Here is a 21,355-nt window from a genome sequence, read left to right on the forward strand (position 1 = left end):
CCTAGGAATTAATATTCATCACAAGCTCAACTGGAACCATAGCATTGAGAAAAGGATTAATGGGGGGTGGAAAGCTTATTTTGGTATTGAAAATAATTGTAAAATAGAAAACCTCGTAATGTGGGATAAAAAGAAGTTCATCTTTGAAACTTTAGTCACTCCTGTTATCTTATATGGTTGTGAGGTTTGGGGTGCAGCATCCCCAGAGAATCATGGAGAAAGATTGAGCAAATCCAGAAGTTTTGTATAACTTATAACATGAAAATTAAAATTAATACACCCTATCCTATTCTCCTTATAGAAGCAAGTATTTCCCCTATTGAGAGCCTAGCTATGATTAGGTTTCTGTTGTACAAGCACAAACTCAATAACATAGACGATCATAGACTTCCTAAGCTAGCTTTAAATTCCAGCCAAAACCACCCAAGGCTTAATCGGGGGTGGCATAAAGACACAAGGGCCTGGTTAAACTATTGGGAGATCAACGAGAATGATGCATTGCAAAACATAAATAACATTAAAGATATTGTTACTCCTAAGTTCAAATAAAAAATGTGGTGTGAGAAAGATTTAGCGGCTAAAAGAAAATTAAGTTATTATAAGAAGGTCATCAACCCCACCCTAGAAGATCAAAAGTATCTCTCTATTTTAACTAGCTCAAAGAAGAAAATTAATATAGCAAAGATTAGAATGAATTCTCATGAGCTCCATTGTGAAATAGGTTGTTGGCCAGTTCCTAAAATGCCATGGATGGAAAGGCTCTGCCATATATGTGAGAATAGGAACATCAAGGATGAAAACCACTTCCTCTTAGAGTGCTCCGCATACAACCACATTAGATCTCAGTTTCACAATCTTTGTTACGATACTGACCTTCCTAGCCTTTTACAATGTCAAAATTATAGTGAGCTCGGGAGGCTTCTCTCCAAGCTTTTTTTTTTTTAACCGAAACGGATATTTTATTTATGGGTGGCCAAAGCCATATCAAGTATTACATTTTCTGTTTCTAACAGAATAATTTCCTACTTTTACAAGATCGACTTGCCCTTTTAAGGGATGGCTGCCATACTCGGTTCTCCTGCATTTATACTTATCATGTTCTTTTCTAGATTGCATCCAATATTTGCCAAACTGTCTGCTTCTGAGTTTAATTCTCTGAGGATATGAAAGATTTGAACTGAAGAGAAGTCCTTCAAGAGTCTATTTACTCTTAATATCTGTTTGTTCAGAACTGGATCCTTAAGCCCTTTCTTTTTTAATAGAGCTTTTATCAGCAATTCTGAGTCTCCAAAGACTAAGATTTCCCTTGGGTTTCCTTTTCTGGCCAGTTGGTCAGCGTTTAAAAGACTAAGGACTTCTGCCTGATTGTTGGTTTTAATTCCGAGTCCCCAACTGAACTCCTCTTTTCTTCCATTCGGGAGATAAATGACCCCCCCGGCTCCTGACCTGCCTGGATTGCCTTTCGAGGCTCCGTCAAAGAAGATAGTGCATTTTCCTTGAGATTTCCACCACTTCTGGAAGCTTTCCAAATTGTCTCGAATCTGCCAGTTTTCCTTGTGATTTGGGCGTGTGATTGTTGAAGGACTCGTTGTAGGAGTGTAATCACCCAACCATGCTCTTTCTTCATCTCTTAGGGATTTATCTCTAACATTGGATTGTCTCAGAGTTTCTATTAGAAGTTTCTTGGCCTTTTCTGTGACATTTCCTGCTAACATTTCTTTTTGATTAAAGACAATTTCGTTCCGGGAGAGCCACAACTTCCAGCACACATATTTTGGAGCTGCTATCCACACCTTGTACCAAAGATATTTGTCTGCGATGTTGTAGGGATACCTAGCTTTCCAAGACAAAAACATGTCTGTTATCGAACAATGCACTGGGGGTCTTACATTCAGTCCAGCCAAGAAGCTAGTCCAGGCCTTCTGAGCATACTCACATTCAATAAAAATGTGAACTGAGGTCTCCAAGGCTTTTTTACAGAACACGCATCGATGTGGACTAGCTATGTTCCTTCTACATAGGTTGTCTCCAGTTAGGATTTTGTTGTGAAACAAAGTCCAGAAGAATAAATTGATCTTCGGAATGCTGAAGCTTTCCCAGATCTGCTTCCACACTGCTTCTGGGTGCAAAGAGTCCTTTTTGCTTTGCATCTGTAAGTACCCTTGTTTGGCTGTGTATACCCCTATTTGTCCCCAACCCCATGAATCTTCCTCATCCTTATGCACTGGAGTAAAGTCTGTGATTTCATCTATGAAATAGTTTAACTGATTGTTTAAGTGCACTGGTATGTTGGGCAAAGTCCAGCACTGCCAATTGCCTTTGTTATCCCACTCTGCAATTTCCTCGATTTTCCTGATTCCTTTTGATCTTAACCAAACTCTTAAATCTGCGATTTCATTTATGTCTGAGAGTGGGGGATGGCCCATGATTCAGTCTCTCCACAACAATGTTTTTTTGCCATTCCCTGGAATTTTATACAAATGTGTTCTGAAGAAATCTATCCCTTTACAACAGAGCCTCCAAGCCTGTGTTCCTTTAGGAGAAGACGCTGGGTTGAAGGAGATGATCGACCGATTTCTGAGATATTTGAGATTTAAGAGCTGGCTGATTGGATGCTTGGGCTCAGATATTAGCTGCCACAGGAGTTTACATCCCAGGGCTAGATTTGCTTGTTGGGGGTCTCTAATTTGGAGTCCTCCCTCAGCAATTGGGCGCTTCACCATTTCCCAATTAACTAAGTGAAAACGGTTACTGTTCCCCTTCCCACCATTCCACAAAAAGTTCTGCATTAAACAAGAGATCTGATCTGCGATTTGCCTTGGAGCCATCAGCAAAGAGGCTTGGAAAGTAGGCAAAGCTGAAAGTACAGAACGGATGAGAGTGAGCTTGCCTCCTGTGGTAAGACAGACTCTACCCCACGCTGTTATCCTCTTATTGAACTTGGAAATCACCTCCTCCCACAAATTATTCCGATTGGATCCCATCGTCAACGGAAGACCAAGATACTTTATTTTATCCCACTCTGCATAGCCTTTGAACCCCAGTTCACTGGCTATCCTTTCAATTGTTTGTTGATCGATATTCCATCCGTAAACTGCGCTTTTCCTCTCACTGATTAGTGCTCCAGTAACACTGCAATACTTTTGGAGAATTGTCTTGAAGGATTTAGCGATTCTCATGGATGCGCCCCCGAGCAGGAGTGAATCATCGGCAAAGAGCGCATGATTCACTGGGGCTACGCCTTGCACAATTCTTATCCCAAGAATGGTGCGACTTTGTTGCTCCTGTGTCAACTTTCTGCTTAATGAATCCGCCATCAGAATATAGAGAAAGGGAGACAGAGGGCAGCCTTGCCTCAGTCCCCTGGTGGCTGAAAAGAACTCTGTTGGTCTCCCATTCACCATTGGAGCGATCCAGATGTTTTCGATGCAGGCTTTGATAAGGTTTATGAATTCCTGTCTGAACCCAAAGGCTGCAAGTACCCTGAGCAAAAAAGAACGGTTAACACGATCAAAAGCATTACTCATATCTAATTTGATAATCATACCTTGTTCTTTCCGTGTGTGGCTGGAATGGAGAGCCTCTTGGATTTGAATGACATTATCTAAGATTTGTCTGCCTTTCACAAATCCTCCTTGCGCTGGAGAGATGAGTTTTTGAAGAAGTGGCTTGATTCTGTTTGCCAGCAGTTTGGCCACGATCTTGTATGATGAATTACAAAGGGAGATCGGCCTGTATCTGTCAAAGGATCTTGGGTTTGTTTCCTTGGGGATTAAAGCGAGAAATGTGGATTTTATTCCACCACCCACTTTTTCCTTCCTCAAGACTCCTCTTATCATTCTGAAGAGATCAATTTTGATAATCTCCCAACAAATTCTGTAAAAGTGTATTGTGAAACCGTCGAGACCTGGGGCTTTATCTGGTTCCATGGACCATACAATACTAGTTATTTCTTCTTCTGTTACTGGGCTCATCAGAGAATCATTATCTTCCTCACTGACTAGATTTGGGATGGTTGTGAGGAACTCTGCTTCATCCTCATCATTCCCATTTCTTTCTGCACTAAGAAGGTTCTGAAAATGATTTACAGCTGCTTCTTGGATTTGAGGGAATCCTTTATAAACCTGACCACTAGTGCTGGTAATTTCTGTTATGTGATTGCACGAGAGACGGGCCTTGCACTGTCTATGAAAGTATGAGGTATTTCTGTCCCCGAATTTGAGCCACAGAATTTGAGACTTTAAGCGCCAATATTCCTCTTCATTTCTGAAAGAACAGTATACATTCCTTTAAGCAGATTTTTCATTGGCTAAATCTGTGGAAGAGGGATCTTTCTCCTCCATTTCCATTTGTACTCCTTCCAATTGAATTACTGCCTCCTTCCTCTGCCTATTGGGAGATTGCATGGATTTCTTAATCTAATCTTTGAGTGCTTTTTTTGTATTTTTCATTTTTTGTTCCCACACATAGCTTGGGGAACCGAGTACATCTATCCTCCATGCTGCTTGAACTGTTTCTAAAAACCCATCTTTTCCTACCCAAAGAGGGTTGAAATGAAATGGAAGGGGGCCTAAATCCTCTTCCTCTTTTAGGCATAAGAGGATAGGCTTATGATCTAATGTAAGCTTTGGAAGAGTCTTGGTGAAAACTATTCTTTTGTCCATCATTAAAGAGCTGCTGATAAGAAACCTATCCAATCTGGCTGAGATATGATTTTCTCTGGTTCTACTGTTTGTCCAGGTGTATTTGTCTTTCACTGGTTTGAAGTCTACCAAGTCCCACTGCAGAATCAAATTGCCCACTGTATTGATGAAAGGATCTCTAGACTGGATCCCTCCTTTCTTTTCTTTGGGATCTAGAGTTATATTCAGATCTCCACCTATGACTAAATTTGTGGGACTGATTTGCGCTATATAATCTATAAGTGACCTCCAGCACTCTCTCTTTTCTTCATAATGAACAGGGACATACAAGTTAAACAGAGCGAGGGTAAGATTGCTTACGGTGTGACGCAGCTCTGTGAAAATCCAATGTTGAGTCGCTAAGAATCGTTCTAGTGAGAAGTCTTTTGTCCAAAAAGTACCTAATCCTCCAGCTGTGCCCCTTGCACTAACAGCCTTTCCTGAATCAAATTTCCATTTCTTAGCGCTGGTGTTTAGAAGGGTTTCCCCTTCTACTTTGGTCTCTTGGAGCATAAGGATGTCCGCGGTCTCCATCTTCAATAAGTCTCTGATAGCCTCTGCCTTGTTGGGATTACCCAGACCCCTACAGTTCCAAGAGATCAACTGCATCATTTACCACTTGAAGGGGTAGGCCCTCCTCCTTTGGAGGCCCTAGGCCTGATATTCCTCCCTAGTGTCATTTCGATGGTAGCTTGACTGCCGATGGTTTTTTGTCTTTCTGACTCCTCTTCTCTAGTTTCCTTTTTTGATCTTCGTCCAGCCCTTTTTGTTGACCTTTCTAGTGTTTCATCATCTGATGATCCCATATTCTCTATTGTTTTCTTCTTTTTTTTTATTATATCTGCGTATGATGGAGAAGAAATATTGGTTGGGATGGAGATTGGGTTATTACCTGGTTCTAGGGTTTCAATATTCTCCTGCTGTGGTGGTTCTTCTTCCCCTGCTTCCGAAGGATCTGAAGGAGGCGTGAGGATTTCAAAGGGGTTTTTATCCCCCTCATTGCCTTTTGTTTCACTGCTTCTGGCGTTTTGGTTACTTGTGCTTCCATTATCTACTTTTTTCTCTGTCCCTTTAGCCTTGTTTTTGTTACTATGTCTGTTGAATGTTGTCTTCTTTGCCTGTTTCTATTGTTCTTCTTTTTCCTTCTCTGTTGTCTCTTCGCTTCTTTTTTTGCAGTATCTAGCAAAATGCCCATACTCGTGACAGAAACGACACTTGAAGGGCAGTTGTTCGTAATCAAGCTCTTGTATGTGTGTCCAGTTTGCCACCGATAGCTGAATCGCTTCGGGTAATCCTGTTTCCAAATCGACCTCCATGCAGATCCGGGCACAGGAATACTGGTCCTTCCTTGGGGCTTGGTCTATGTATTTTCCAAGAGCATTTCCAATGGACTGGAGTGAGGTTTGATTCCAGCAATGCAGAGGAAGATGCGGGAGGCGCACCCAAACAGGAACCGCCTTGGGCACATCTTGCGCTGGGTCAAAATCTGTAGACCATTTGTTCAGGTAGAGTCCTTGAGGCCCCATGAAGTATGGCCCGTTTCTGAAAATCAGGCCTCTGTCCTCTGAACTGTCAAACAGGAAAACAAAGAACCCTTTGCCTACAAAATAGATCTTGATTCCTTCATTTACCAAAGGTAGCCAGTTCCTTTTGACCCATTCTTCGACAACTCTCGGGGATGGCCACAAACCGGTGAACTGGCCGATCAGGCCTTTTTCTGCAAGATTCAATGCAGATCTACAGATTTCCTCCTCTTGTAAGGCCACCTTTGGAATACTGTCCAGTTTTTTGACGAATTTTTGTTGCGGGCCTGTGGCCTAACGTTTTCCTGTTGCAGTTACAAGAGCCTTGAAGGCTTCGATCTCCGGAGGAAAGGGGGGAGGGGCCGCAGGGCCGCCTCCAGGCTCCATGAGGGAGAGCGCTTACAGGGTCGCTCAGAAGGCGTGGCTAGGGTTGCAGCGCAGCAGCGAAAACTTACTGGCTTCTCTCCAAGCTTTTTGAGCATAGGAATAAAATCTTAAATCAAAATAAATAAATTGTTTCTTTAGGTCCGATAGACCAATGTTTGGTCTCAGCAGACATTAACCATCATCATCATCATCATCATCATGTAAAAGCTATCAATTTGAAAATTAAACATGTTCCTATATGTTGCAATTGGTTATGCATATGCTTGTGATATAAGGGGGCTATCACAACTAACAGAGCTTTTGGTTGAATTCAAATCATTGCATAGAAACAAAAGGATAAATATTAACATTATTAACAACTTATAATTTTTTAAATTTATCATATAATAAAGTAAAAAAACATTTGGAATCGTGTGATTGAATTCTAATCATTTGGGAAGACAAAATGAACACATTGCAAAAGATGCCTTTTGAATATGGAAATTTTATAATATGAATTTGAGAAAATTGAACCAAGTTTCCATTCTTTAAAAGTGGGGCTAGGTATATGGTTCTGATATGTACAAAGGCATATGACAATTAATTAAGGGAACAACAATTGATTTAAAAGTGTATATAAGCATATGATAATGATATGTATAGGGACATATGATAATTAATGAAGGGAAAGATGATTTAAAGGTGGGGTTAGGTATATGGGGGCATATTGCAATTAATCAAATAAAAAGAAATTGATTGTTAAAAATATTTCTTTTATAAATATACTTCGAAAGCAAGTATCATTTTCTTATGTTACTATGAAAAGGGAAATATTATATCAACATAAACTTGTAATAAAAATAGAATCAATTATCAATAACTAGAATCTAATTAAAAATAACTTATAGTTTAAATTCAATTGAAACTCTAATAATTGCGAAGATAAAATGGGCACATAGTAATTCTTACCATGTCCCAAAAATATTACTTTAAATGCAATACTCAGTTCAAGTGTGCAGTTGGAACCATTGAGATGTTTTTCACTTCTCAAATTTTGTTTTGCATGCTAACTCATTCTAATACTTTACACCACCATAAATCTATAGGAGGCTTTTGCTACCTACAAAGACATAGCCATAGTTTAGAGTTTCTACTAAATGTTTCATATTAAGTGGTTGAAATAGCTTAGCCTCTCTTACATGTTTGACTTTAAGTTTAGATTATTCCTTGATTCAAAACAATAGATTCATTTTTCAAATGCATAATTATAATATTGAATTAAATTGCATTCTATAAGAATCTAACCTCATAATCTACAAGATTTTCAATAATTTTCTAAAATTTATACAATATCAATATTTAAAAATATTATATTCTAAACATAACATACAATATTTTAATTGACAAATTTATAATAAATTAAATTATCAACCAATCAAAATTAAAATAATTAAATGTCAATAAATTTAATACTTAAACACTGTAGATATAATACTTTTTCATATTACAAAAAATAAAAAATAGAATTAAATATTCTGGCCAAATAACCTACAATAAATCTATACACATCTAAAATCATTTATCTATCTTTCCAAATTGCTAAATCTAAGAAATATCGGAAGAAAAATGTATAGACATAATATCATTTATCTTCTAGATTGTGTTACAGTTATCTATAACAACTTTTCTTCGCATTAACTCTTGAAAAAATGGGCAGATCTCAAAAGTAAATTGGCAAAATAAATAGGCAGAAATCCATGTATCCTGTTCAGTAAAACAACTTGGCACCTATTACATGTATCCTGTTCAGTAAAACAACTTGGCACCTATTACATGTATCCTGTACAGTAAAACAACTTGGCACCTAATAGGTGCATGCATGCACCTAATAGGGGCATGCATGTACTCATTTAAAAAATGGGTCCATCAGAAGTTCTGCAGCAGAAGGCCTCACCGGTGCTGCCGCCAGGCATTTTTCAATCAACTGTCTCATTTCTTGATTGGTAACCTTTTCCAATGCTGCAGGCCTTATATCACAACTCACCTTCTTATAAATTTGAGCAACGCTACGGCATTCACTATAAGGAATTTCTAAAGTAACCATCTCCAGCAAACACATGCCGAAAGAATAAATATCTACAAGCTCATTATAATCCTCCTCATATAATTCTGGGGCCATGAATTCCGGAGTACCGAGGACAGTGTGTGCACAACGATCAGTGTAGTGGCAAGACCCAGATCCCCAATCTTCAGAACGCCACTATTGCCATTCACAAAAATATTGCTGCAATTTAAATCTCTGTGAATTACACAATGCTCATGATTATGAAGATAATGCAATCCTCCCAGTATCTGAAGTGCCCAATTCTTCAAAGCCTTCATGGAGACATGACGGTGCTTCTGGCGGTACTCTCTCAGAGTACCCGAGGTACAGACCTCGGTAATGAAATTCACATGACTTGTCTTTCTATCCAGCCATGCATTGTAGAGCATAATTATGTTCTTGTTCCTCAGAGATTTCAACAGACGGACTTCTGCATAGATCCTCTGTATGGAAGCATCATCTAGGTTTTGCAGAGGCACCTTGTTCCAAGCAACCTCAATACCTTCTTCCTGATCAAAAGCTCGGTATACCTTCTTCATGGCACCACGGCCCAGCAAATCTTCATAGCGACCATACCTACCAGTGGGATCCAGTTCCACAAAGGGTTCCCTGTCCTTATCACAGGTGTCATATTCTACACTAGGCATTTCTCTACCTCTGTAAAGGAAAGGAAACCCTAACCCCAGAACTCCAAATTAGGTTCCTCTTCTAATTTGAATTTAATAAACAGAAACCCTTGCAGGGCTATAGGAAGACACAGAAATGGAGATTTTCCCTAAATTCGGAAGACGAACAGACAGCAAAGACAGAAGACTTTGCTTCCTGTGGGATTACTGACGACACTGACAGCATTTTCGCTCCAGAGATACTGAAAAAACAGAGCCGCCAGATTCAGAAAGCTACCCAATAAATTGAAGTGTAAAAATTAAAATTGCCAGGCAATCTTAAATCAAACCAGGAAATCCAAAACCCTAGTTCTACACAGAAACAAATTCTGTTGGTAGAAAAGAAATCTCGTAAAACTATTTTGATAAACAGAATCCTCGAGAAATAAGAGTCTGAGCAGAACCATTGCAGTGCAGAGTTCCAAACAGAGATCAAGAAAAGCAACCTCATAAAAACAAATAGGAGCATGGAGAAAACATACCTGTCTATCTGTAACCACAGAAATCGCTGAGTCTGTTCTCGTTAACCGAAAAAATATTTAGGCCGATAACAGGCAGAGCACCCTGAGGATGTGAATAACAGACGTGGATATATATACTTGAGGTTGCGTTTGACCCAGAAATACCAGCTACGCATAAATATCTGTCTGGATAATTGTGGGGACTGAATATTCCATAACTGAAAGAGCATTGACACGTTCAGAGTAACTCGTTGGTTATGAGCTTTTCCCAACTTCCTGGATTGCTTTGTTTTTTATGTGGTTTATTGCTAGGTTGGTGATAGATTTTGATTTTCATTGAATTATTTTCTTTGATAAAACAAATAGATGAAATAGATGACATTTAGTTTAACTGAGAGAGGGAATAGATTGCTCTAGATTGCTCTCATAAAATAAATAAATAAAATTTAGTTTAATCCAGAGAGAGTGTTTTTTTAAGAATATATATATAGATGAAATAGATTGCTCTATTAAAATAAATAAATAAAATTTAGTTGAATTGAGAGATAGTGTTTTTTTAGAGTATATATAGGGGAGGGTCGCCATTACATGTGCGCCCTCCCTGCCACGTCAGATAACCACGCGTAAAGCACATGGAGCCGGTACGACACCTGTCCACCGTGGAGCTCCATGTGTTGGCTACCTTATCAACCCATAAATCTTTGTGTTCGCGCCATTTCACAGGTTCGTTTGGGGTCATTGCTGCGATGTATGAGTTTCCCTTTGTGTTTCTGCTCGGGGCCGGTTGTTGGGCGAAGCCCCCCGCCGATTATGGCACGGGACGGCCCCGGAACCTGCGCACTTCGTCGTTTATTCGTGTGTTGTTTGAGGCGTTTGTTCGGTTGACAGGGTTTGTGGACCTGCGCGCTTCGCCTGGTATGCAGGTGCTGGTGCGAATGTTTGCTGGAGTTTCAGGGTTTGTGGTTGGCACAGCGCTTCTCCTTTTCTTGTGCTTTTCCGCCTGGAGTTCTTGGTCGTTCTGGAATGTCAGTTGTTTAGCATTTCTCTGTTGCTGGTCTTATTCGACGATTTTGTTGTTTGGGGAGGAGTCGGTCGCTGTTTTGGAGATCTCGAGGTCAAATGGTGTTTTGCTGTCAATTTGCTGTTTTGTGGTGGTGTTTTTGTGGTTTTCAGTTCCCTAATATATATTTTTCTTCTCGTTGCAGGTGTGCAGAACGTCGTTGCAGGTGTGGAGGAGGTCTGGCGAGCTCCAGGGAAGGTGGGGGAGGTCGGCGACCATGTACCCGGTAGGATTTTAATCCTACCAGCATTCTCTGTGTTTTTCAACACAACATCTCTATTTTTGGATATTTTGTAAACTTTTATGGCGTTTTATGGCATTTTTTGGAGGATTTTTTTCCGAGGGTTTAGGGTTTATGGGATATTTTGAGCTGTTTGTTGTTGAAGGTTTAGGGTTTATGGGATATTTTGAGCTGTTTGTTGTTGAAGGTTTAGGGTTTATGGGATATTTTGAGCTGTTTGTTGTTGAAGGTTTAGGGTTTATGGGATATTTTGAGCTGTTTATCCAAGGCCGTCCCGTGCTCCTCGGCCATCCCGTGCCCTCGGCCCCCGAGCAGAAATACAAAGGGAAACTCCTACATCGCAGCAATGACCCCAAACGAACCCTCTAAACCCTCTGTCGCTGCTCTCAATTGACTTGCATAACTTATCTTCTCCTCGTCCATGAAAGCTTCTGTCAGGAACTTCACTTTTTGTATTTGAAATGAAGCCTCGAAACCCTCTGTCGCTGCTCTCAATTGACTAATTTGAGTATATTTACAGTTTAAGCAAATTTGGGGTTTGTTTGGCTGCGCTGAAAATAACAAATTCTTTAATGGCCATATGTATGGGGCAGTGTAAGTCTACCATTGCAGTTATTTAACTATGGAGGAAGAGAAGTCCTGTTCGTTTTTGGAATTTGTTGGAATTTGTTACTCCTGGTTATTAATTTTGGTGCTTTTTGCTATGTTTTGCAATATGGATATCCTGTATACATAGTCCTTTTTGTTTCCATGCTGACGTTGCTCTCAATTGACTGATTTGAGTATATTTATAGTTTAAGCAAATATGGGGTTTTTTTTGTTGCGCTGAAAATAACAAATTCTTTAATGGCCATATGTATGGGCTACCATTGTAGTTATTTAACTATGGAGGAAGAGAAGTCCTGTTCGTTTTTGGAATTTGTTGGAATTTGTTACTCCTGGTTATTAATTTTGGTGCTTTTTGCTATGTTTTGCAATATGGATATCCTGTATACACAGTCCTTTTTGTTTCCATGCTGACGTTGCTCTCAATTGACTGATTTGAGTATATTTATAGTTTAAGCAAATATGGGGTTTTTTTTGTTGCGCTGAAAATAACAAATTCTTTAATGGCCATATGTATGGGCTACCATTGCAGTTATTTAACTATGGAGGAAGAGAAGTCTTGTTCGTCTCTGGAATTTGTTACTCCTGCTTATTAATTTTGGTGTTTTTGCTATTTTCCTGAACCTGATGTATATGTTTTGCAATATGGATATCCCTCCAATTGCTCCCAAGAATGGGGCTTGCACATTCAGTGGCCTTACTGTTCATTTTAATTTAATTAAGGATGTGGATCATGTAAATGAGCAAATATGACTTATTCCTAGGTCCCGCTGATTCAGTTGTTCACTTCAAAGTTCTAATGTAAATTAGTATATGATATAATAGTTTACTCATTGTGTGAATATCTGAAGTAGTCTCTGTTTCCAGCCCGTCTTAGGGTTCACTGACTAGCTATTACAGAATACAATGGGTAGAAATTGCTTTGTAAGCATTATGGTTGAAGCATGAGCTATCAAGTTGAATGATGTTCCTTTTGATAACGGTCCACTTATTGGAGCCATAAGTGAGTTTAGAGCTTTGTACAGTGCTGCAAATTTGATGCCTTCAATGTTGAGATCGAAGGCATAAAAAATACAATGTATAAAATGCTCTTAGAGAAAAGATCATCCAAAGATTAATGGGTTGAGTGTCAAACCCATCTCTCCTAACATCTGATGTCAAAATTTATTGACCACATGAAAAGCCATTGAGCCATTGAGGTGCGAACTGTCTAGCCATTGAGCCATTGAGGTGTGAACTGTCCACTAAGTAGAAGAACCGAGACATATTAATATGGAACCACATATAGAAATCGAAAGAATGTTCAATACGGGATGATCAAGAGTATCTGTCTCAGGGTTTCCATCTGATTGTGAGGTAGTTGAGTAGACAAAGCTATACTTCTCCCTCCTTCACTTCCAGCGAACAAGGTCATCCCTCCAATTGCTCCCAAGAATGGGGCTTGCACATTCAGTGGCCTTACTGTTCATTTTAATTTAATTAAGGATGTGGATCATGTAAATGAGCAAATATGACTTATTCCTAGGTCCCTCTGATTCAGATGTTCACTTCAAAGTTCTAATGTAAATTAGCATATGATATAATAGTTTACTCATTGTGTGAATATCTGAAGTAGTCTCTGTTTCCAGCCCGTCTTAGGGTTCACTGACTAGCTATTACAGAATACAATGGGTAGAAATTGCTTTGTAAGCATTATGGTTGAAGCATGAGCTATCAAGTTGAATGATGTTCCTTTTGATAACGGTCCACTTATTGGAGCCATATGTGAGTTTAGAGCTTTGTACAGTGCTGCAAATTTGATGCCTTCAATGTTGAGATCGAAGGCATAAAAAATACAATGTATAAAATGCTCTTAGAGAAAAGATCATCCAAAGATTAATGGGTTGAGTGTCAAACCCATCTCTCCTAACATCTAATGTCAAAATTTATTGACCACATGAAAAGCCATTGAGCCATTGAGGTGCGAACTGTCTAGCCATTGAGCCATTGAGGTGTGAACTGTCCACTAAGTAGAAGAACCGAGACATATTAATATGGAACCACATATAGAAATCGAAAGAATGTTCAATACGGGATGATCAAGAGTATCTGTCTCAGGGTTTCCATCTGATTGTGAGGGAGTTGAGTGGACAAAGCTATACTTCTCCCTCCTTCACTTCCAGCGAACAAGGTCATCCCTCCAATTGCTCCCAAGAATGGGGCTTGCACATTCAGTGGCCTTACTGTTCATTTTAATTTAATTAAGGATGTGGATCATGTAAATGAGCAAATATGACTTATTCCTAGGTCCCTCTGATTCAGATGTTCACTTCAAAGTTCTAATGTAAATTAGTATATGATATAATAGTTTACTCATTGTGTGAATATCTGAAGTAGTCTCTGTTTCCAACCCGTCTTGGGGTTCACTGACTAGCTATTACAGAATACAATGGGTAGAAATTGCTTTGTAAGCATTATGGTTGAAGCATGAGCTATCAAGTTGAATGATGTTCCTTTAGATAACGGTCCACTTATTTAGCCTTTTTCATGCTCAACTTGATAATGAGAGCAACTTGATAATGAGTGCTCTCAATTTCTCAAGTGTCCCCTCAATGAATAAAATTATTAGTGGCTTTTTCACATTTAATAAAACTTATTATGAGGTACATTGCCTCCTCATTGATTTCTGTATTTAGCCTTTTTCATACTCAACTTGATAATGAGTGCTCTCAATCATAATAAGATTGTCTGGTCATTTGATTTCTATATTTAGCCTTTTTCATATGCAACTTGATAATGAGTGCTCTCAATTTCTCAAGTGTCCCCTCAATCAATAAAATTATTAGTGGCTTTTTCACATTTAATAAAACTTATTATGAGGTAGATTGCCTCCTCATTGATTTCTGTATTTAGCCTTTTTCATACTCAACTTGATAATGAGTGCTCTCAATCATAATAAGATTGTCTGGTCATTTGATTTCTATATTTAGCCTTTTTCATATGCAACTTGAAATGTTATTATTGAATCCCCAAACATCGCAGCAATGACCCCAAACAAACCTGTGAAATGGCGCGAACACAAAGTTTTATGCAATGATATGATGGCCAACACATGAGCTCCATGGTGGACAGGTGTTGTACCGGCTCCATGTGCTTTTACGCGTGGTTTTCTGACGTGGCGGGGAGGGTGCACAGAATAACTTATAGAAATAGTTTTATCATAATTAATATTTTACAGAAAGACATATTCCATTGAAAATTTCTTATCAACACACAGTTAGGTTGCCCCAAGAAATCACTACTAGGTTGTTAGCCAAAATGTTTCTTAGGACAAGAAAAAGATACAATCTAGTGTTCTAAGCCAAAATATTTTTGTGACAAGAAAAAGATACAATCTAGTGTTGTAAGCCAAAATGTTTCTGTGCCAAGAAAAAGATACAATCTATCCAAAATCCACATCATAATGTGGTTAGAACCAAAAACATATGGCACCCCTATTCTTTATGGCCCTGAGAATCTTGAGTGCCAAAACTCCCCGAGTTACCTTCTTGAGCCAGGTAGGTTGGCCTACCAGTCAAGGGCTGATTAGGAAATGGTTGATTGATGCCATATGATTGATTCCAATTTGCAGCTTCCAACCATGGAGGTACTGAGTACCCATACCTCACATTTTCCCTACTGACCCCTGCATTAAGTGGAGGTGTGTAATGAGCATACAGAGAATTGACACCAGCTCTGGTAGGAACAAGGCAAGTGGGTAAACCCTCAGTTTGATAGTGGGGCACTTGAATGTTTATGAGATCTTGGAATAATGGTGTATTGTCTGCAATGGAGTCCAATGAGTTTGAAATAATCCTGGTTTCATCAGCTATTCTTGTATTGTTGATCATCCCTTGTTCCTTTTCAAGCATTTGTTGTGCCTTTCGTTTTTCCTTTTCCTGTCTTGCCATTTGCTTTTGTTGGTCCTTAACTTGCCTTGCTTTATCTCTTTCAATCCATTCTTCTGCTCGACGTTGTGCTGCAGCAATCCTTGCTGCCTTCTTCTCCTTGACTATATCCTTCTTTTTCTGTTTTAATTCTTGCATTTCAAATTTCTTTTTTTCTGACTCAACTAACAGGTTTATATAGTCCTCTGAGGTGAGTAACTGTGAGCTTCGGCCCAGACGAAGACTACCTGGTGCACCTTGATTTTTTTTCATTGATACTCTCTCTACTGGTAGCTTTAGGAACCGTCCAAGTGTCTTCTCCACCCCTCCCACCTGCATGTCATTGCTTGGTACTTCCCTTTCAGTATCTGTTGGAACTGATTGAACCATATCATTATCTTCATTTGATGCCTCATTATGTCCTTCATCTTCTTCCATTGATCTATTGTCCACAAAAAAATGAACAATTTCACTGTTCAATTCTACTGGTTGTGAGGGCATGTTCATGCTTTCTTCATTGGTTGCTGAGACACTATGTGCATTCATATTGATCATTGCTTCTGCTAGCCATGAAGGTGGGGTTACTTGGCTTGGCAATGTCAATTGGTCATTGTCAACTGCATGTTCAACAATATCATTAGCAATATCAGCAACAGGAATTTCATTTTCTTGAGTTGGTGGAACAATCTCCATGTTACTAGGAATTTGTTCATTGTTATATTGTGTTTCACATACAGTTTCATCATCTTCAGCATATAAGTGTCCTTGAGACAGGGAAATCATATTGCCAGCTGCAACAACATCATCTTGGTCATCTACTTCTTGCACTTCAACCCTTGTTTGGACATTCCCTTCTTCCTGACCATCCACATGAAACGCTTGGCTACAACCAGTATCATGCATAAGAGCATCATAGTTCAGTGGCCAGATTCCTGTCCTCCTAAAGCCAGCCTTGATATTTGATGGTGTCAAAGCCCTTTTAAAAGCTTTACTTGCAAGCTCTGCTAGCTCAAACCTTTTCACCTCAACCCCTGGATTCTTTGCCATCCATGCAGCACGCTCCGACCTGAAATAGTTCTTGAAAGGGCCAAACACACTAACATCAAGGGGTTGCAGCCTATGAGTGGTATGAGCGGGCAATGTCAACAGGTCGATGCCTAAATTGTTTGCTTCCTCAATTGTTTGTACAGCCATGTGGCTCCCATGGCCATCTAATATCAAAAGGTGTCTGTTATTAGGCGAGACGCCACCTGGTACCGATGCAGCAAAGTGAAAAAGCCAACTTAGAAACAGTTCTTTAGTCATCCATGCATGGGGATGTGCAGCCATGCATGCACCTGGTTCACAGTTCTGTATATAGTTTTTCAGTTGATTTTTACCTTTGAATAGATAAAATCCTGGGATTGAAGTACCAATTGCATTAACACAACATAAAATAGTTATCCACTCCCTGCTCTTGGGCAAAATCTTTGGCACATTTCGGCTCCCTCTCTTGGCAATTACCCGCATGCCACAATTCCTCCCTGCCTGTAAACCTGTTTCATCACAGTTCCATATATGGTCTGCTCCATAAGAATGTTTATCGTAAGCACTAGAAAGTGTGTCATAGAATTTTTGCACAACTGCAGGGCGCAAATTTAATGCTCTGTCTCTGTCAAGGCCCTCAGCAGTACGCAATACAAGTTCTGGATGCCTTTTTTTAAACCCAAACCACCATGATTTACCAGGAAACCCATCTTTGAATGGGTTTGGCCTCCCTTGACAGATTTGAGCAACTGTTGATTTGAGTTGTATCAACTCTAGCCCATGTCCCAGTTGGGCCATCTCTTTACACCACTCAACCACCTCGGCCTCCTCCTCCTCAGTCATAACTGTAAGAGGCCCTCTACGTTTTGTATGAGTCAATCCATTTATCCAATAATGTATTGATGAGGGAGGAATACCATGTTTTTTTGCAGATGCCCGAACTGAGTATCCATTAAACTCTATGTCGTCAATTGCAACTAACATTTGTTCTTTTGTCCATCCTCTTATAGCACTGATCTTTTTAGTTGAGCTTGCCCCTTGGACTGTTGTTGATGGTGGTTCTGTGGCTGATGCTGTGTTAACATCAGCGGCTGTCACATGGTCATTTTCAACAATGTTCCCTGGTGCATTGCCGGCATTGACATCAGCTGGCCTGTCATCATCGGACGATGTGCATCGCAGCTGCGCACCCCTTGTCACTCTCCTACCACTTCTCCTTGTACGAGCAGAGTAACTTCCTTTTGCCATAGATGCAACAACCTGTAAAATTATTGCATGCATTTAGACATTAGAATATATGTCAAATTATGCTTTATTACTTCTGCAAAAATTACTTTTTCTCTATTACAGGAAATTATCAACATGTATGTTGCATTTAGACATTAGAATATATGTCAAATTATGCTTTATTACTTCTGCAAAAATACTTTTCCTCTATTACAGGAAATTATCAACATGTATGTCACTGTTTTCATATATCATTTTCCATTTACTTTCAACAGCTTTATACAGCTAAACCAATGAGGTATGTAAACATGTATGAATTACGTCATTCTCCTTATATCTGTTAAAGATTAGGGAATACAGGTAATAAGTAGGTCTATTCAATATGTACTTACCTTATAGAGTAGAGTGTAATCATTACTAATGGTTGAATCAGTGCCATAAGTAGAACCATGGAAATCAAAGTAATGAGGAAACAGAGCTTTTACATTAGGATATGCGTATACAGTGATTACAGTCTATCCATATGTATTACATTAGGATATACATATACAGTGATTACAGTGTATCCATATGTATTGATTATGTATTAGAACACAGTAGTTATGCAATTAGAACATAGTAGTTACATATGACTCTTTCTAACCATGCTTGTTTACCTAATTGTGTTTTCTCATTATCTCAAATCTTACAGTCATCTAATCCAATAAAGAGAAATGGTCATCCGCTCGGGCTTCCATTCTAAGAAACCATTCCTCAGTTCTATGGTCCATTCATCAGTAGTAGAAATTCACTTATTTGCATTCTTTCGACTCAATATCAAAATTTTTGCTTTCTCAATAGCTTCATGCTTCTGAAAATACATGTCTTTCGATTATGTTTCAATGTCTTTCGATTATGTTTCAATGTGATGTTTCAATGATGATTGTCAAGGTCTGAAAATATGTGAAAAATTACTAAGTTTATCAGAGTCATTAAAGTTACAATTCGTTTTTGTTCTATGTTTTAACTCATTCTGCATAGAACCCAAGCCATAATAATCGCTCAATTCCTGTAAGCTAAGCTTCAATTCCTGTAAGCTAAACAAGCTATGACTACAGTACTAACTGCCTTTTTACTACCTACCTTTTTTTGCATTGCATCAATCTTGGGCTGGAAATGGTTCGAATGCTGGCTTTGATTCTGATGCTATTCAAGGTTAGACTCGGTCTCCGATTGGATATGGCTAGGGAGATGAAACTATATAAGGAACAGGAAGGGATGTGGGGATTGCTTGCTTGGAAGGATAGCGAGTCATGTTTCTTCTTCCAGTGATTAGCTATTGGCTATGACTACAGTACTAACACGACATACGTAACCTCTGTGATATGTAAGCTGTAATCACTATTACATTTGATTCTATGGTCTCCTAGGTGTCATAGACAATCGGTTTTACTTCAGTTTAATCGAGATTCATTGCAGTCATTTATTTTTTATATTTTTCATATAATTTATTTAGTTATTTTGAATATTGTGAAGAACAATCTCTGCTCCAAGATTTCTCTCCATTATCTGTGACTTAATTTACAGAGCTGAGTTATGTAAATCCCCATTCCTTTGGTCCAACTTTTACAACTTCGTATGGCTCCGGCTCTCCATACCCTAAGGTCTCGAGCTCAAAGAGGTGAAAAGATATGAAGGCCAATAAGACGGTCATCTGCTATGTTACTTATAATTGTGTTTTCTCATTATCTAAAATCTTACAGTTCTATGGTCCATTAACCAGTAGTAGAAATTCACTTATTTGCTCTATGTTTTAACTCATTCTGCATAGAACCCAAGCCATAATAATCGCTCGCTCAATTCCTGTAAGCTAAGGTGTAAGCTAAGGTTCAATTCCTGTAAAGTAAACAAGCTATGACTATAGTACTAACACGACATACGTAACCTCTGTGATATGTAAGCTGTAATCACTATGAAGCTGATGATATAATAAGCTAGAACACATACATAAACTCTGTATAAAAAAGGTTAACTGTAACTGTATAGGTTAACTGTCACCCTATGGACAGAACTGTAATGTAAGAAATCTGATAAATGAAAACAATGAAAACAGAACTGTAAGAAGAATGAGTTGTAATTCATATAACTAACTTGAATATATTGGCCACTGTTTTGTGATGTTGTCTTCAAGTTTGCTGAATAGTTTGAAAGCATAAGATGAACTTCAACAGTGGGTGGACTTCTTTTATAGTTTTGGGGACTTGATTTTAATTGGTGGACATGGATGCACATGGATTGCAATGGCTTCATTTTGAATGTGTGGTATGGATTTAATTTGATGTGATCTAATGGTTGGGAATTGTTTATTTGTTGATCCATGTGCTTTGATCTGTTTTAATGAGAAATAGAGTGAGATGAGTGTCATTTATTGCAGTTATTGGGTCTGGGTATCATTTATTGAACAAAGTGGATTTAATTGTTATTGGGTTGGGTGTCATTTATTGAACAAAGTGGATTTAATTGTTATTGGGTTGGGGGTCATTTATTGAACATAGGGTGTTTAGCTGTTGAACAACACAGCAGTTATGCTGACATACATTCCTTTTGTTATGTGCAGGTAGGCATATTTATTTGGGATGCAAAGTTGCAGTTCTGATGAGTGGGGGTTGAAGTGACTGCTGTTTTGTACTTCTGGAATAGACCAGTTTGGAAGCCTTTATGGCTCTAGCTGTTTTCTACTTGGGTCAATATGTTTTGCAATATTAAGTAGTAAAATACTATTTATGGACAGTTGTGGGCCCAGTCAATGTATGGGTGATTTTTGGACATAATTTAATACTTATTTATACATAATGTTATTTATTTCTGTCTAAATTTTGGTTTCAAAAGTCTTAATCACTGGTGGTTTGGTGGGACCAGTATTATATCAACTACTGGTCCCTGCACAACATTAGGAATCTCTCCCCTATATGTATGTGTTTTTTTAGAATATACAGATATAGATGGAATAGATTGCTCTCCTAAAATAAATAAATAAAAATTAGTTTAATCGAGAGATAGTGTTTTTTTGAGTATATATATATATATATATATATATATATATATATATATATATATATATATATTATTAGTAATTTTAATTAAAAATTTGGAAGAAATTTTTATAAAATTTGTTTAAGTTGTTTAATTTATAGAAATGGAGTGTTTCTAGAGATTTTTATGGTGCTGAATTTATTTATGGATTAAAAAACATATTTTAAATAATAAATAAGTCAATCTGAAAAAAAAAAAAAATCATCAACTAGCTACATTGTGCCTTTATTTAGAGAAAAATGTGTAATTATTTTAAATTTTTACAAAATTGAAAATATTTATTTACACTTTTATAGATTTTAGTAGACTTGAAATTGTTGTGTGAAGGCCCCTCCCTTGTCTCACAATGAAAAGAGTTTCATACATCTATTTGATTTAAAAAAATAAATTATTATTGTTATCATTATTATTATAAGT

The 21,355-nt window shown here is 38.3% G+C and overlaps 1 protein-coding gene, 1 long non-coding RNA gene and 1 pseudogene across 2 annotated transcripts; 1 reads left to right on the forward strand and 2 right to left on the reverse strand.

The window, feature by feature from the left end:
* Nucleotides 1-5,806: 5,806 nt before the first annotated feature.
* Nucleotides 5,807-6,592, reverse strand: LOC149201286 (uncharacterized). The gene is made up of 2 exons (XM_089401248.1): nucleotides 6,505-6,592; nucleotides 5,807-6,399 (listed from the first exon to the last, which is right to left on the reverse strand). The coding sequence occupies exons 1-2, from the start codon at nucleotides 6,590-6,592 to the stop codon at nucleotides 5,807-5,809; spliced, it is 681 nt and encodes a 226-aa protein (XP_089257374.1).
* Nucleotides 6,593-8,477: 1,885 nt separating this feature from the next.
* LOC149201287 (putative serine/threonine-protein kinase WNK11 pseudogene) lies at nucleotides 8,478-9,322 on the reverse strand (annotated as a pseudogene).
* Nucleotides 9,323-11,037: 1,715 nt separating this feature from the next.
* LOC149201288 (uncharacterized) lies at nucleotides 11,038-20,740 on the forward strand. The gene is made up of 2 exons (XR_016253407.1): nucleotides 11,038-11,087; nucleotides 20,463-20,740. It is a non-coding gene; the product is annotated as an uncharacterized LOC149201288 (long non-coding RNA).
* Nucleotides 20,741-21,355: the final 615 nt, after the last annotated feature.

The sequence above is a fragment of the Pinus tabuliformis genome, chromosome 2_1 (assembly GCF_031772625.1).
Source record: "Pinus tabuliformis cultivar Carrire ecotype Pingquan chromosome 2_1, CPIR1, whole genome shotgun sequence".
NCBI lineage: Eukaryota > Viridiplantae > Streptophyta > Pinopsida > Pinales > Pinaceae > Pinus > Pinus tabuliformis.

Excerpts from the sequence above, each read along its gene's own strand:
- LOC149201286 (XM_089401248.1), bottom strand. The coding sequence starts at position 6,592 with ATGGAGCCTGGAGGCGGCCCTGCGGCCCCTCCCCCCTTTCCTCCGGAG. Across the intron at positions 6,400-6,504 it reads TGTAACTGCAACAGGAAAAC|AAAAAGGCCTGATCGGCCAG; the intron begins GTTAGGCCACAG and ends TGAATCTTGCAG.